The sequence below is a fragment of the Pseudorca crassidens genome, chromosome 18 (assembly GCF_039906515.1).
Source record: "Pseudorca crassidens isolate mPseCra1 chromosome 18, mPseCra1.hap1, whole genome shotgun sequence".
In the NCBI taxonomy this organism is placed as follows: domain Eukaryota; kingdom Metazoa; phylum Chordata; class Mammalia; order Artiodactyla; family Delphinidae; genus Pseudorca; species Pseudorca crassidens.
In genome coordinates, this window is record NC_090313.1 from 59,248,328 (window position 1) to 59,266,069 (window position 17,742).

A 17,742-nucleotide genomic window follows, 5' to 3' on the forward strand; every position below is an offset into this window, starting at 1 on the left:
AGCTACAAAACATGCCCCTACAGACCACATAGGCAGAGCGCTTAAAACCTAAATTAGATCCAGACATGACTGGCTCTGGAAATGAAGCTTGGGGACCAAAAGGATCATGAATGAACACGGCAAATGGAGCGGTGATTTCCGGAGGGTCTGTCTCTGGAGGTGGGCGCATAGTGGTACGAACAGGCTCTGGTGACTCCCCTCCCACGCCCCAGGCTTCTCCTATCTCTTTCTCCTCTCCCACATCCTTTCCAGCTTAGCATTGGCACTTTTCAGGCGATTACCCAGTAAATGACTTCGAGAATCCTGCTTATGAATATTTAGATAAACGCTCAGATTTTTTCCAGCTGTCATGCTTACTGACTCTGAAATGGTTCCTGTTTTCAGGGCTCCATCGGAGCACACACACTAATAAAAATCCCACATGAACCGATTTAGCCTGTAAAACACTCCTCGTCACGTGCTGGCAGCCGGCACCATGGAACTCCTGGCTTGTGTGGGCCTGCCTCTGCCACTCCACTCTCCCTCGTAGGGTTTCTGGCTCGTAATTTCATTTCACCACATTTGAGCTACAAAATGTAGCAGGCACGGATGGGGGCAGGGGAGTGAGGTGCTGGTCGGGAATCTAATTTACCGCCGCCACGACTACAGATGTGAAACGCACGTGTGACTCTGTGATGGTCAGTCTCACTAAGGCTGGGTTTAAATCATTGATAATGGCGAGAAATGCCATTCAGTGTTGCGCCCCCAGGATCCTAGGGCGAGGAACCTTTGGGCTTCATGGGGCAGAGGATTAAGATCCTCAGTGCAGTCTTGCCCAGCTGTCTCTTGAGTGTCTCCTAGTTGTGGCCACAGAAGTTCCCCCTGTGGATGGTCCTGGCTCGTTCTGAACCAGGGCTGGCTTTGACCGCACGCCGAGATGGAGAATCTGGGTGGGTCCCAGTCCCTTCACCATGTGATTGTTCGGAGATGGCCTCTCTCCTCAGGGAACCAGCCTGTAATCTGGGAAGGAAATGGCCTGTGTCCCCGAGGGAAATAGGGCCTGTGTTCATATAGAACAAAAACAGGAAAACCGGGCTTCCCTGGTGGCGCAGTGGTTGAGAGTCCGCCTGCCGATGCAGGGGATGCGGGTTCGTGTCCCGGCCCGGGAGGATCCCACATGCCACGGACGGCTGGGCCCGTGAGCCATGGCCGCTGAGCCTGCGCGTCCAGAAACTGTGCTCCGCAACAGGAGAGGCCACAACAGTGAGAGACCCGCGTACAGCAAAAAAAAAAAAAAGAACAGGAAAACTAATGAAGGGACAAGGGGAAGATCGCAGAAGGTGTTTGTCTTAGCACTTTGCAGATGCTCTTTCTCTGAGGGGGGTCTGGGATGAGGAAGGGGGTCCCAGGGTTAGGGTGGCACAGGAAGCAGTATATGCATCATCAGCCCAATGGCCACTACTCCAGCCTCCATATTCCACATCCATGGAATGCCCGCAAGGCCACATCTCCCCAAGCCCCCAGGAGCCCGGCCGCAAGGTGGATGCCGGCTGTGGGGTCCCTTACCCTGCCGGCTTTCACAGCTCCACTCTGTCTGCGTGCTCTTGTCCTGCAAGCCCAGGAACTCTCCATCGTGCTTCACCAAGGATGTAGACGGCATCGTGTCACTGAGGAGAAGACTGCTGCTGGCAGGTTCAGGGGGTGGGAGGAGGGACAGCAAAGAAGGTGGTCACCCGAGGGACGCCAGCAGCAGAGGGGAGCAAGGGTCGGCCCACCTCCAGACAGGGGCCGGGTTAGGAACCCAGAGCTGTGGCCTGTGGGGAGGTTGTGGTGGCGGCGGCTGCTTCCCAGTCCCCGCGGACTTCGGCCTGTCCCTGGTGGTGACTGTCACCGGTTGGAAGGGACCACCTTGTGGACCGTGGAAAATAGGCCTGTGTGCCATTCTGGGTGCCAGGCGGAGCTTCACTTAGAGTGACAGGCTCTGGGGGTGCCTTCAAAGGCCAGTCAATGGGCCAGGCCTCCGTGCCGGACAGTCTAACCTTCCAGAACATTCTGTGTCCCTGCTGGCTCACCACCCTGCTCATTCCAGTCGTCCTTCTTGCCTCAGAGCTGCCTCAGGCAGAGCGGAAAAAATCAGCAGCCGCTTCAAACCAAGCACCGACGTCTGTCCCTGCTAGTCTGCCCACTGCATACACCGCCATCTTCGAGAAAGGGCGCTGGGTGTGAGGCGCAGGCCCTGCTACCCGGGAGCTCAGCATCAAAAGGGGTGACCCAGCACCCCGACCTACATCGTGTCCTTCCTCAGGAATCTCTGCCTTTTAACTGGGACAAGAACCTGTGATTCAGACAGATGAGAGGGGCTTTTGGCCCTGAAGCCATCTCGTGGAAACTGGCCCAATTGGCAGAGACAGGCCTGAGGGGAGATGCCCGGCCTGTCAGTGGGCAGAGACTGTGGCGGCAGAAAGAACCTAGACTTTGGTGTCAGGCGGTCCGAGCTGAAGTGTTGGCTCTTGCGCTAGAGTGGAGTAACCTTGGGTGAGCCACCTAACTTCTCTGTGCCTCGGTTTCCGCACCTTTTTGGTAATTGTACCCCCTCCCCCAGGTCCGCACAGGTGAGGACAAAACGAGAGTGGGCAGTGTTGGCTGTCGTTGTTCGTAGAGGGAGAATGAGAAGTTCAGTGGCCCTTCATGAGACGGGCCTGTTCCCTGTCGGGGTCAGTGTTTCCTGATGCAGGGATCGGGGGTGGGGGGCAGAGGGGCCGCAGTCTGAGGCTGGGGGCAAAGAGTTGAGGAAGAGAAGAGGAGGTAACTTGCTCTAGCCAGAAAGCTGTTCTCCCTTCAGCGTTGCTGGGAGTGCCAGGCAGATCTGTGCCACTTCGAGGGGACCCGGGGGAGGGTCCGTGCCAGCCTGCGGGCTGGGGCAGAGCAGCTGTGTTCTCAGGATGCGCCACTAGCAAGGGGCCCCGGGGGCAAGTGGCAAGATGCTCTGGTCTCAGGTCAAGTGACCACAGGGCTCAACAACTAGTGGAGAAGGGGGAGCTTTTTAGGCAAGTGTCAGTCCTTGCCCTGCTCCAGGCCTCAAGGCCACATCAGGAGACCCCCCGGGGCTCAGTTTCCTTCTCCTTCTGGTGGGATAATGCCTGTCCTACCTTACTCAGCAGGTGCCCACGGGGACCCAAGGAGATAACGCAGGTCCCCATGGATGGACTTTGACAAATCAAAGCTGTTGACAAACACAGGGATTATACTTAAGGTCATGGAGGGCCGCTCTGGTCATTTCCATGCTCATGTACACTTGCCCAGCACCCTCCTTGCCACGCCTGCCCCAGGCTGGGACGTTGCAGGGCTTCTGGGGTGCCTGCCAGAGCTCTGCTGTGGCCTCAGCACCCGGAAAGCAGGACTGGGGCTCCAGCCTGCCTGGCCAAACACCACCTCCCTGCCCCGTCGGCGATGCGGAGGTGCTGCAAGCAGGAGCCCCTGTCCCGAGATCCCAGGCCTGCTCCTGCAGCCGCTTCAGAGCGGGGAAGGGGCCTGGCATGTGCCTGGGGACCTTGGGGACGCATGTGGAAGAGGGGGCCTTCCCATTTACAAGGGACCCATGAAACACCTGACCTGAGTCTGGTCCCTTCCCATCCCCCCTGCCTTAGCAAAGAAACACGAGTGGGACCCTTCTTGCCCAAAGGGGTTTGTGGAGGGTTTGGTCTCTCAGCAGCCTTGTGTGAGGAAAATCCAGGGCCTCTCTGAGCACCCCCAGGCCCAGACCTGGACTCGGGGGAGGCAAGCTGAATTGCTCAGGGACAGACACAGGTCAGGCCCCAGGCTCCCCGCAGGGCCCCGGGAAAGAACAGGAAACAAACTCAGCTGCAATACGAATAAAAGATTGGACGGGTGCTTGTGTTTGGAGTAAAGCTGACCAGGAATCAAGCTCCTTGTTCTGCACATGCTAAGTTTTCCTCTTGGTGGCTCGTGGGAGCAGAACGAAGGATACCAGCGATCCACAGCCCTTACCGCACGTGCCCCGTGTGCTAACCTCTGCTCCACGTGCGCCCTGTCAGTTAGTACATTTAATCCTCACCATGGCCCCAGGAGTCGGAAACTCTTCCTGTCCCCATTTTACAGGTGGGAAAACTGAGGCAGAAGATGAAGTGGCTGCCCTGTGGCACACAGCTGACTGGGTGGAGCAGCTGCGATTCACACCCAGGCAGGTGTGGATCCCTGGCTCCAGGGTCCCTGTTCTCCATCACAGCCTTCCGGAGGGTCGCTTCACCGTCAGGCCCCTTCAGTGCCATGTCGCTTGCTCCTCTGTGAGTATCAGTAGCTGAGGTGCAGGGGCCTCGGGAAAGCACTGCCTCTTAGGGATTGCCTTAGTAGGGCTGGACCTGGCAGATACTTGGTGCGGAGCCTCTGGAAGCGTGAAGCGTGGAACGGAGGGGCGGTAGAGGGCGGGAGTGGGGAGCTGGCCTCACCAGGTGGAGGGGAGCCCCGTGCAGAGTACTGTGCCCTCAAATTGTAGCCTGTGTCTTTCCTGCGCAGAAGAGCTGGGGTTTTGTTCCTGCTTCTCAGCGTAACCCAGCTGGCCTTGGGCTTCCTTTGTAGCTAGCGTCAACCCACTTCACCGGTGGAGGTCAATGACTGCCTTCCCCCAGTCATCCTTTGGGGCAGATGTAGGGGACGAGGACTGTGAATCAGAGGCCTTGTGCCCCCTGCCCCACATGGGTTTCCACAGAGCTGAGCACACAGAGGCTTCTGTCCACAGCGGTGTCAGTGACCGTCTAGCGTGGGCCAAGCCCTGTGGCGGGAGTTTCATGAACACGCACTGCGCGATTACTTAGAGTTTGGAATATGCCTGAGCAAGGAAGACGGCAACTGCCTTGTGGCTGTTCAGTCATCTCTGCACTGCGAGCGCTGCCAGGGCCCTTGGCCATTTCTCCCCAGCTCAGCCTTCTCTCCAGACTCAGCTGTCCCCTGCCCTTTCCTCTCCGTAGTTCTGGGCGCCCAGGACCCTGATCCTGGGACTCGTCCCTCAGCTTGTGAGTGGCTGAACAGCAGAGGGGAGCTGTATCGGGAGGTCCTTTGTGTGTGACTTCTAGGAGACCCCTGCCTGAACTGCGCCTTCCTCGGGGGTCCTGCTCCCTGCGGCCCACCCCACTCTCACCCCCCCTTCCCACCTTTGGGACTGCAAAGGCTCCTGAAGCATCATCCCTAAGCATGAACTTCCACCTGACTTATCAGAAAAAAAAAAATCAAAAACTTTTACCTTGCTTTAAGACTAGGCGGGGTTTGCGATGAACGAGCCTTGAATTCTGTTGGAAAAAAGAACAGAAAGACAATGTTGGAAAAAAAAAAAGAATCTTTCTATTAAAAAATCTGTTGTTAGGTACGTGATGCTGGGATTGGGGTGGAGAGGCCCTGATTTACAGAATTTTTCTGTTTTTGCTTTTCGTTAGCATTGTCTCTCTTAATGGTTTCCTTTAGAAATTATGAGGTTGAAATTTGATAAAATTAGAACTCAAGAAGCTAATTTTCATGAAATCATGGATTTGGGACATTTAGATTTGCTTTGTTAATCTTTTGAGTTATTACAGAGGCCTCCCTCTGTCACAGGATGAAGGACATCTATCTGTACAGGAGAGGTGGCTGAGGTTCAGAGGATATAAATGTTTTAAAAATTATTTTTCCTGTGTTTGTTGGCACTCTCTATGTCTTCTTTGGAGAAATGTCTATTTAGATCTTCTGCCCGTTTTTGGATTGGGTTGTTTGTTTTTTTGATACTGAGCTGCATGAGTTGCTTGTAAAGACTCTGTTTGTGTCATTTAATCACCTGACCGTTGGCTTTGAAAGATAGGACATCAAGAATTTCAGGTACAATTGGGATAAAATAGAGTATAGATTCTAGAGAATGGCACAGTGGAAGTAGTGAAGAGATGGCGGTCAGAAAATTTGAACTTGAAACTTGAATGTTCAACACATCCATAGTTTACCCATGAGACAGACTATTATTGAGGAATATTACTTGGCTATTAAAATGACATCTACAAAAATTAAGCAATACGGGCAAATATGGAAGTGACAATACTGAGTTACAAAAGTAAAATACAGACTTATTTTATAGACAGCATATTTAAAGTGGTAAAAACAGGACAAAACAAGGACCACAACCACCAAACATGCAAAAAACGAGGGCAGGAGGAACAGAGTAAAAATGATAAAATGTGAATCAGCTTTACTTATATTTGGATGTTGGTAGGTTGGGCGTTATTTTTCTACTTTTCAAATTTTCCACTAAAAAAATGAACAAAAGTAGATTTTGCTTCTTTTTATGTTACTCTTCTCAAATTAAAATATGCATGTAATTTATTAAAAAGCAGAAACAAAGGGTGAAAGGAGGGAAGAAAGGAGAAAAGAAAGAGAAGTGACTAGAAGAGAAAGAAGAGAAGGCTTGGGAGGCTGTCTTGGCCCCTCTAATTATTTTCCATGACCTTGGAGAAGTCACATACACTCTCTCAAACTCCAGGATCCACATCTGTGAAGGGGGCAGGGGGTAAAGAGTGGCTGGAAAATTGAAGGAAACAGATTGCGAAATATACACTGTACACCGTATGCCACTGGACTGTGCTCCCGACCTTCAGGGCAAGACACACACAGAAAGTGATACTGTTTGTACAGGAGCAGAGTGGAGGCTGGGGCGACTGGTCTTGGGGCTCAGCATCTCCCCCCAGTAGTGGCCGACTCATGGCACCCTGATGGGGAAGCTCTGCCACTATCTGTGAACTTTCCTGCTGGACAGGTTGTCAGGCTCTCCCATCTCTGCCTTATCGGTGTATCCCAAACGTTTCTTATTAAATACACAGAATTGCTAGGTTCCCCCTTTGGAAATGGTCCTCGGGGCACCACCTCTCAACTGGAAATGGCGACCAAATTATAGCATTTCGGCCAAATAGCATTCAGAGCCGCCAAAGAGGAGCTAGCAAGGGGAAAGAAAGTCAAATCCAGCCGAGTATATGCATCAAAATACCATTAGGTAAGAACATTACGAATCAGAACGAATATACTGTGACATCTCTACGGCCTTATTTGCCACAGAGCAGAATTCAGCTTTAGGAAGGTCTTGGGTTCTAAATAAACAAAAGGGGCCTTATTGGGGGGTGGTTTCCTGTTCTGTGACAGCATGACAGAAATGTAGATCGTACTTCTTCCTTCCTGCACCTTGTGAGATCAGAAAAACGTTTTTACACCTGACAGTTGTATGGGGTGGGAGAGCTTTCAAAGCATTTCCAGAATGTTCTTTCATTTAATTGCCGCAATCACAAGGAATTTTTTCACGTGGGGAAAAGGAGACTTGGAGCAGGTAGTTGACATGCCCAAGGTCAAAGGCCCACCCTTGTGCTGGGTCTTCTGACTCTGACACCACAGGGTTTACATCCATGTTTCACAGAGATGATCTGGAACCGCCCAGTTCCAATCCCGGGAGATCAGTCACATGTGGTATTGATTATTCAGTGACAGTCGATGCCACATTTACATTCCAGGTGCTCATCTAATTTTATTGGGTTTTCTCACAAATCATGGAGAAGATCATCCCTTCTTTTAAAGAAGAGAGGGGGTGAGGGGTGTTAGTCTGACGTACCCTGATTGGTCCAGGGCAATGGGAGACTCTGACCTTCCTGCAGAGTAGCTGGGTGGGGGCCCTAGATTCCTCCCACACCCTAGTTCATTGCATCTTCTCTTGTGTTTTTGTTCTGTCCATTTCACAAAAGAGGAAAATGTGGCCAGGGGATGTAATTTACCCTTCACAAGTCAATAGTAAGGAAATAATAAAATATAATAATAATAATAACAACAATAATAGCTAACACATAGTCTTAAAATGCTATATGCCTGGCATAGCTCAAAATGCTTTACATAATTAAACCCCTTTCATCCTCACAAACATCCTATAAGGTAGACCTACTGTTATTCCTAATTTACAGCTAAGAAAACTAAGACACAGAGAGGTTAAGTGACTTGCCCAAGCTCATGCAACTAATAAGTGGGAGAGAGCTGGTGTTCAAACCTATGCAGTCAAGGTCTTGAGAGAGGAAGAAAAAAAAGTGTTCTTTATGACAGGTTCATGTCTGCCACCAAATAGACAAGTAAATAGCGTGCACGCTCCTTTCTCCTCTCCTGATCCCGTGGCAGACATCACTGGCGGATCGTGGCACACTTTCCTGCTGAGCCCAGACAAGGACTCAAAATCCTTCTCATTGCAGTGCTTCACCACTAACCTCTAATAATTAATCCGTCAGCATGCGAGATGGAAGCCCATTTGTCATTTCTTGGGCTCATTTTATAGGCACCGATTAATTTGTAATGCCGTTTTAAAAAATAAGTATGGGTGATTGGAATTGACATATACACACTACTATATATAAAATAGATAATTAATAAGGACCTACTATATAGCACAGGGAACTCTTACTCAATACTCTATAATGGCCTATGTGGGGAAAGAATCTAAAAAAGAGTGGACGTATGTGTATGTATGACTGATTCACTTTGTGGTACACCTGAAACTAACACAACGTTGTAAATCAACTTTACTCCAATAAAAATTTAAAAAAACAACAACAAAAAACAAAAACCAAGAAAAAAGGTGTGTGTGTGTGCATGTGTATGTCTATATATATGCCTGGCTTTGTGAAATGAATGAAACTGAATTTGATTCAGTTTGCATTTACTGAGGATCTGAGTCAGGAAAGCACTCTTGTTAGGCTCTGAGGTTCAAAACAAGAGATAAACAAAGTTACATCATAAAGGTATTGGGGAGAAATTATACATAAAGAAATCGTGATGTAAATTCTTTTGAAGATTTAAGATCCTCTTGTAAACCCCTTCTTAACTTAATCTGTTTTGTATAGTCTGGCTTGGCACCCTGGGTTTTCGTAGACTAAGACACGCTTCCATGTGCCTTCAAAGGCGTTTTCGTATTCCCCTACAGGTTTTTCAGTGCCTCTCCAATTTTTGCTAGCAGGGCATTTATTTTCAAAGCTTTTGCTTTATACACAGTTCCATTCACTTGACAGCACTGTATTTGTCCTATTCTAGTGGGTAATATATTTACAAAGGTCCGACACATAGCAGGGACGTGTTAAGAATGCTTGATTCATACTGTGCAGAAGAAATGGCTTGAATGCTAGTTTTCAGTGTTAGAATCACACTTGGTACTTGAACAGCAGGGTTATTAGGGTTCTGAGAGGGAGCTCAGTGGTAGAGGCGGACAGAAAAGAGAATTTCCCAGCAACAGAGGAATGAGCTCTCCAACGTACTAACTTTAGTGAGGGCAGTAGGAATGTAGGATAATACATCTGATTTGATGCAGAGGAGGTAAAGGTAAAACACCTGTGTGGCTGCCGAATCCACCCAGCTTTCAGGATGTAGGCAGTGTGCAATCAGACTGGGATTTAAAAATTCAAGCTCCCTGAGATGCTTGCGGTTGGTAACAGGACGGGATCCAGAAAAAATAGTTTAGTTCTGTTTCTAGGTCAACATTAAGATGATGCAGATGACCTGGATTTTTAACTTTCCGTTCCCGGTTGGATATGTCCATTCAGTCATAACATCGAGGGAAGACACTGTGTGGGCCTGGGAATAAATGCATATCAGCCACTTGGAGTAACAGCACAAGGAGACCACTGCCAATAATAAAACCCAGCTTAAGGAAAAGTTGCCAACTGCAGAAACAGTATTGGAAAAATGTCAGCTCTAGGATGAGAGAAATCACTGCAAAGTTAAATACCCTCCAGCAGGGTAAGATGATGCCTTCCAGGGGCTGAACGGGCACCCTGGGAAGCATACTAGTCTCTGCTGACTTAGTAACAGATTGTGGAAATGTATGCTAGGAAATAATTAGAGCTCATGAATAACATTTAGCTCTAAGGGTGTTTATCAAAGTGCTGTTTTAAAGAGTAACCAAAAAATCAGAAGCAATAAATGATCAGTAATAGGAAATCAATTAAAATGTTACGGTTTGAAAATATAATACAATGTGATGCAGCCATTAAAATGACTTGTAGAAAATTGAAAGCATGAAATGATATTCCTGTAAGTATGTAATATCTATATGTAATTATAATACAGAAATATAGAAATAAGTATACCTTAAAGGGCAGGTTGCAAGCACTATATAGTGTCTGGGGAGGACATAACCAAAGTGTAAAAGCGATTATCATCTCTGAATGGGAGTGATTTTTGCTTTCTTCTTTTTATGAATATACAGTTTCTCAAACATCTACCACGCACATGTATTACTTGTGCAACAAGGAAAAAGAAAAGATACAAGTTAGGGGGTGTTTTCTGTTTGCCTTATTTTGTTTTTTACGAACAGGCGCTTCCCGTTCATCAGGTCTCCTTGTCTGCTCCGTAGGCTCAGTGCTTGGGGGCGCAGCTCTTGAAGTTGTGAGTAGAACTTGGTCAGAAATGATTCATGAGTCTGCCAGCGCGGTGTGTAGGGTCGATCATTTACGCTTTGGCTGTATCTCAAGCCTGTTCTTTTTTCCCGGACATCGTGATGCACTAGAACTACCATGTATGGGACGTTCGCCCCAGATACTCACCCTCTTCCAGAAACTTTTCATACAGAAACATTTTTCCTTCCAGCAGCTCTTTCTTCTGTAGATACTTTTCCTCCTTCAGATACTCCTTTTCATCCAGATACTCCTTTCCTTTCAGATAATTTTCCTCCTCCTCCGGGTACTGGTATTCCTCCGGGCTCTCTAACTCTTGAAGAAATAAAAATTCTTCCACTGAACTCTCCTCATCTCCTTCAGTATCTTCTTCCTGTGAAGACAAGGTCTGCGTGGAGCGGTGGAAACTTGTGGAAGGGTGAGGAGGTGATGCTCCCGATGGCTGGAGATTTCTAGCAGACATGCTGGGAGGCATTTAGCAGAGGAAAGCCTTCTGCAGCAGGCGGAGTCACTACTTCGTCATCCTGGTAACCGAGAAAGGAATAAGACCCCATTAGTCAGGAATTACCTACTGCATGTCGTTCACTCATTGCATTCCGTGGTCTTGGGATGGCCCTTTGAGTACGCATATCAGTACATGGTGGCCTGTGAAAAGGCACAAAAAGAGAAGGCAGAGGTTTTACACCTCCAGGAGCTGGTTGGAGAGACCACATCTGAAGGCAGTGCCTTTGAAATGACTGCACAATATGAAGTCAGTGAGGAGAGCTGGGAAGTGAAGGAGCCATCGGTGTTTAGTGGTGCAGTCATTAGAGAAAACTTAGACTTACTCATCAAGAAATATTTATTGCTACAGTGATCAGGACATAGACTGTCTTCCAGGAGCTTCAAACTGGGGAGAGAAACAGACATTCAAACAGATTTCTGTACACAGAGTGGCAAGCACAATGGAAGAGGTCCAGGCAGGGTGGTACAGACACAGCTTGTGGGGCCTTGGTCAGTGAAGGTCCCTGTGGTTGGACGTCTGCCAGGCACGTGCTCCTGGCCACGCCCCCTGCTGGAGGCACCACCCACCCACTCGGCAAAGTGTTAGTTCACTCGGCAAACACCTATTTTTGCTCCCCAGATTTAGCACAGCTGTGAGCACCTACATCCCCCCCCCCCCCGGGGCGTCTTCCATGTTCCACCCTATGCTCCATCTGTACCTTCTATATTTTCATTAAAGTAACGATTTTGCTATATTACATAGTTTGTTTGCACATGTGTCTTTCCAACAGAGTGTGAACTTCTCGATGGCGGGAAGGATTGATTCTCATTTGCAAATCTATTTCAGATCCTTCCTCTCTTCTCTGCTCTACTGTGACTACCCGCAGTGAAGTGTACCATCTCTAGTCTGGATTATTGCCACATGCTCTTAACTGGCCTTCCTGTCACCACTGCTGCTGTCCTGTAGTCGTTCTCCACGAGGAGTGTTCTTGGGAAAATATAAATCACATCAGGATATGCATTGCTTAACAATCCCCTGATGGCTTTCTCTGGCATGGAGAATAAAATGTGAACCCCACTCCAGGGCTCCCAGGGCCCTGGAGATGTCGCATCTGCCAGTCTCTCTGACTTTCTGTCTTATTGTTCCTTCTCTGTTCTCCCACTCTGTTATTCTCTCCTAGAACACTTACCCTGTTTCTATTTATGGTTCTGTTTCCATGTTTACTTGTTCAATATTTCTTTTCCACTATATCTACGTGTCTCAATGACAGTGACCTTATGTGGCCTGTTCCCCGCTCTCTCTCCCATGGTTGGCTCAGTGCCTGATGCATCATAAAGATACCCAGATCAGTGACTGAATGAAGGACCAAGAATAGATGGCTCTAGAGCAGGGCATCCCAAAGCTTTAAAAATGATAATAGTTATTCTGCACAGTGGGATAAACTGCAGATAACTGGCCCAGAATCGTCCTGTTTGCTCTGAGGGCTTAAGAGGTAAATCTCTTGGCCTTCCTTTTCCCAGATCTCTGATTGGGAAGCTCTGTTCTAGGGCACCAGCCAGATGAGGTCATGAGCATCACTCTCTAGCATATGTGCACCCTGATGCCTGAGATGACGGGTGTGAGGTCAAAGACATTCATAATGAGACAGCCTGGGACCTGGGACCCTTTACTGCAGTGCTTACACCTGGACAAACGTCTCCTCAACAGAATATGAAGAAACTATAAGGGACGAAAAATAATTGCACGCATGTGCAATTGGGGCAAATTATGAACAGCAAAGCTACGAAAAGGTCAAAATCCAGCTGCCACTGCTGAGGAGCCGGGAATAAAAGGAGGGAACCGCACAGGATCCCTACAGGCAGCACCAAGGGGGCGGGCAGACGAGGTAAGCCACTCCTCCCACCCGACCTCACTCCGTTCAAGGGACCAGCTCACGCCTGCCTCGGGGAGAGAGCAGGGGCCCCTCTTACTTGTTTTGGCTCCTGACGCTGCAGCACGAGTCCCAGTAAAGTCTTGCCTGCATTTCTCGTCTGGCCTCGTATCAATTTCTAGTGATTAAAGAGTCCAAGAACACGGGTCGGTATCAATAATGGGCCGTATTTGTGCACCTGCAGGGTTGCTAGGGCCCTTGGATTCCCGGATTCCCGTAGGATTAGCCTGGGTCGCTGTGGTGAACATAGAGGTGTGCTGCCCAGAGCTCTTTTCCGAGAACGGCTTGCTGCCCAGCGGCGGGGCGTGGTCAGCACCCAGTCCTGGGCCCCAGCGCCCTCAGGGTCTGCCTCATCTGCCGGGAGCCGCCTTCTGGAAGCCACGCCCTTCTTGGGGCACCCACATCTGGTGACAAAGCAAGATGGGGGTGTAAAAATCCAGGTGGGACACCTCTGAGAGGTCGTAGTCACCCCCGAGCCTCCTCCAGGCGGGCCGCGCTCACCAAGCCTGCTCCGCTGCACCGTCTCCCTCGGCCTGTCCTGCATCCTTGCCCTTCCTTTCTCAGGGGTTTGTCCCTAATACACATTTTACGTCTCAGCAGGTTGCCTCTCAACAGTTTGCATCTTAGAGTCTATTTACAGAGAACCCAGCTCCTGACAGGCAGCTTCACAAAATGTAAATCTGGAAAAGAATTGAGGGCTTCCCTGGTGGCGCAGTGGTTAAGAACCCGCCTGTCAATGCAGGGGACACGGGATCGAGCCCTGGTCCGGGAAGATCCCACATGCCGCGGAGCAACTAAGCCCGTGCGCCACAGCTACTGAGCCTGCGTGCTAGAGCCTGCAAGCCACAGCTACTGAGCCCGTGCTCCGCAACTACGGAAGCCTGCGTGCTTAGAGCCTGTGCTCCACAACAAGAGAAGCCACCGCGGTGAGAAGCCCACGCACCGCAACGAAGAGTAGCCCCCTCCCGACACAACTAGAGAAAAGCCCACATGCAGCAACGAAGACCCAACGCAGCCAAAAATAAATTAAAAAAAAAAAAGATTGCGAGATCCGGGGAAGAGAAGGGGAGGGGCCTGGTGGGTAGCTTGATGGTTTAGAGGGTGGGAGGGTGGGGAGTAGCTAGACCTGCCGGGGCAGGGAAAACTGACCTGGCAGAGGGATGACAAGGCAGTAAAAGTAAAGACAGAGCTAGGGGCCCGCTATTGAGCATGTTGTGTTGGGTGGTGACCAGGAAGGCGGTATGATTAAAGTAACTCCGGAGCAGGCGGATTCTTGTGGCCGCTCACCAACAGTTCGGAAACAGAGCCTGGGAGCTCGGCCTGCAGTGGACTTGCTCTTTCTCCATCACTTGACAGCTCTGTGGTTTCCATAAATCCTTTCATATGGGATACCTCGAGTGCTTTTTGGAGGAGGTGAAGCGTAGATCACACATGAGATCAAGGTGGAGGACGTTGCCTTTGCGGCAAAGGGTGAGCCGCGGGAAAGCCCTGGGGCTTATATATCTGTCTTTGGGGGCCTCATCTGTTTTAAAGGAACCTCTCCAACCTTATTTTGATTTAAAACCTAAACACACTACCTACTACAGCTGTCCGTGTGGAGCCCCCGCTTGCTCCTGATGCTTAAGCCAGAGGAAGAGGTCAGGGATGGGGAGAGCCCGGGGACAGGGGTGTGTGTCCAGCCGTGCCCTGGGAGCGGTGAAGGCGCACACCCAGCCACCAGCCACTCCGTCAGAGGTCTGCTTGCACATCAGAGACGCCCTGCCTTTCATAGTTTTTAGCTGCTCAAGATAAAAGATCAAAATCAGCTGGTCCCCTGGGCAGTCCAGAATGCGTTTATCAATGGCATGCTGTCACTCAGGGGTGAGTCTTTCTGTCTGTTTTCTCATCGGGCCTTGTAAACAGGCTCCAGGCGGCTGCATTCTCCTTCCAAAGGTCAGAAAAGAAACTGCATTCTAGACACTGTCCCTTTAATTCTCCTGGAAATTTATAAGAAAAGCTGTCAGGCAGAAATAAACGGTAATGGCAACCTGATACCCAGTGTCTGAGGCAAATGTGTGGGTTTTGACTTGTGATTCAGATCTTGACTCGTTTTGACCCTGGTGTCTGAGAGATTGCAGGTTAATTTCTGTGGTCACACAGGAAACACCAACTTTATAAAGAGCTGATTATAATCGGCCGATTATAGCTCATTCACCCCTAGACTAGCTTCACAAAACGGCTGCCTCAGTCAAAGCAGGCTGCCAGATGTATTTTATTCAAGGTAAATAATTAAAAAGAAAAATTAGAGTGGGGACTTCCCTGGCGGCCCAGTGGTTAAGACTCCACGCTTCCCCCGCAGGGGGCGCGGGTTCGATCCCACATGCTGTGCGGTGCAGCCAAAAATAAATAAATAATAATTTAAAAAAACTTCTATTAAAAAAATTAAAAATTCGAGTGAATATTTAGAATTGGCAGAATTCACACAAAAAATCAAGAGTTCTGGCTTCTCTTGGAAATGGGGGTCTCGGGGACCCTGAGCTGGCTTCCCCACGTGGGAACAGGGATGCTGAGTGCAGGCTGCCCTCTCTGCATGGGACCGCGCTCTCTCCATTTCTGCTTCTCTCCGCACCACTACCTGGAACCTGCTTGATTCCCAGGCAAGCTTATCATCACACGCGTCCTGTTGTTTTCTTGTAGGAGAGCCACAGTTCTCTGCTGTCTCTATCAGAAGATAGAGCCAGGTCTCTGTCCAAAGCAGGGAAACAAAAGCTACCCTGAGAGATCTGCTCTTGCTACTTGGCCTCCTCGTGCCGTGGCTTGATCTTTCTGGCCCCTGTGGAGGGTGGGACCTTCGATGGAGGCTGTTTGGTGGTGGCTGGTACCACGTTGGCACAGTTCATCACTGCACACCCGCAGCCAGCGTGGCCTTTGGCACGTGATAGGCGCTCAGTAATACCTGCTGAATGAATACGTGGACGAGCGAAGAAAAGCCTTAAGAGTGTGCTAAGTGCTTTGCCAAGTATACTTGCTGAGGATGTGCTTAGTTAGTGAAGAGGGGCAACACTTTACGCCAGGGGTCAACGTAGAAATCCATCCTAGTCTTGTAGATTTCTACCTGCATGACTCCTTCCACGTGGTGCTGTGAGTGAGAGGCTGACTGAGTTCCCCATAGTGAGGTTTTCTTTGGATCCCACTTGTCATTCTGAGGGGCTGAGGCCAGGATCCCTGAAATATTCTTGCTTGAAATAAAGAGGAAGACACAAGTAACTAAAGCAAACAGACAAACAGAGCACTCGCTCTGTAAAGAGCTGATTTGATGACTAGACTGAGAAGTGAGTGTAAGACAGCCCGGATGAGGCTGCTCGCTCAGTCTCTGAATGGTTCAGAGGTCCTCGCACTGGATCAGAGCCTTCCTCACTTTGACTCCCACCCCTTCGTCCGCCCTTTTCAGCCCTGGGGGGACCTCAGTGACAAGCTCTCACTCCTCTTCCACTTGACAGCTGCTTTATTGTCTGAAGGTAGCGACCAGACCTTTTCCCAGGACTCCAGGCCCAGCTCTCCAGCTGCCTTCTTAGCATCTCCGCTCAGACATCTACTCGCTGTGCCCAAGATGAGATCGTGCTCTTCCTCCCCAGCCCTCTCGGCTGATGACAAAGCCCTTGAAGTCACGTGACACTTCTCTGTCCTTCTCACCTTACATCAGTGCACCGGCAAATCTGGCTGGTTCAAAGGACCTCCTCGCTTCTCACCCTCTCCACGTCCCATCACTTCCCCTCCTGGCCCGAGCCACCATAACATCTTGCCTGGGTTACTGTGGTGGCCTCCTAGCACATCTGTTCTTCACAGGGTAGCCAGCTTTCAAAACATAAGTCACCTCACTCCCCCAGGCAAACCCTACAAGGGCTCCCATCTCTCAGATTAAAGGCCAAGACCTACAAGGTCCTTCCTGATCGGCCCCCATCACCCTTTCCACCTCCTTCCCACTGCTCTCTCCCCCTCCCTCCCTCTACTTCTGCCACACTGGTCTCAGTGCTGTTCCTAACATGCCAGGCATGTCCCACCTGAGGCCTTTGCTCTCCCCGTCCCGTGGGCCTGCTCTGCAGGTATCTGCTTGGCTCACTCCCTCACCCCCTTCCCACCACCACCTCAATGAGTCCTGTCCCCCCTAACTTGTTTACTGTCACCTGCCCAGTCATGGCATTTCCCATCTCCCTTAAGCTTCTCCACTTTCCCTTTTTTTCCAGAGCATTTATCACTTTCCTAACATACTGAATGCTTTGTTCATTTGTTAATGTGTTGTCTGTCTCCTCTCACTAGAATGTAAGTTCCCCGAGGGCAGAGGTCTTTGTTTTATTCACTGATTAGCCCAAGTGCCTGGAACAATTACCATAGTAGGTAATGATACATATTTACTGAATGAAGGAGTGAATCATGGACCCTCCCTTTTGTGGTTCCGTCCACCACTCAGTAGGTGGTGTGGTTTCTAGATCCTTCTCTGAAGTGCTGTAGGGTGTCAAGAGCCCCCTAAGACGCATGGCTTAGCCCAGAGCCCAAGGCCCGGCCTGAGCGTGCAGCCGTCTTCCCGGCACCGTGTGTCGGGTCTGAGAACGCTCAACCCTGTGGGCTCTGTTAAGGCTTTCTGAGCACCCACTCCAAAGGACCAGGTTGTTCCTTTCCCCTCTAACTGGGACTTCACATTTTCTCCAGCTCCTCCCAATAAGTTTTGATTGGACAGCCAGCCATTTCCGATTAACTGGGTCCTCATCCAAATCATAGATATAAATGTCAAGCCAGAGAGCCCTGGGGACATGGCCCTGAGACCCCTCCCCTCTGCTCTGTGAGACCCTCCGTCTCAGCTCCCTGAGGCTCCTCCTTCTTGGCTCTCAGAGCCCCACCCCCTTGACACTGAGGCCCCTCCCCCTCTGCTC

At 49.9% G+C, this 17,742-nt stretch overlaps 1 protein-coding gene across 1 annotated transcript in view; it reads right to left on the bottom strand.

The window, feature by feature from the left end:
• The window catches only part of ERICH6B (glutamate rich 6B), a 43,114-nt gene extending 32,219 nt beyond the window's left edge, over positions 1-10,895 (bottom strand). The window contains exons 1-2 of the mRNA XM_067713188.1: positions 10,541-10,895; positions 1,546-1,646 (exon numbers count right to left, since the gene is read on the bottom strand). Of these exons, the coding sequence (XP_067569289.1) occupies positions 1,546-1,646; positions 10,541-10,884 (445 nt within the window). The 5' untranslated portion in view covers positions 10,885-10,895. The remainder of the gene's footprint in view (positions 1-1,545; positions 1,647-10,540) is intronic.
• Positions 10,896-17,742: the final 6,847 nt, after the last annotated feature.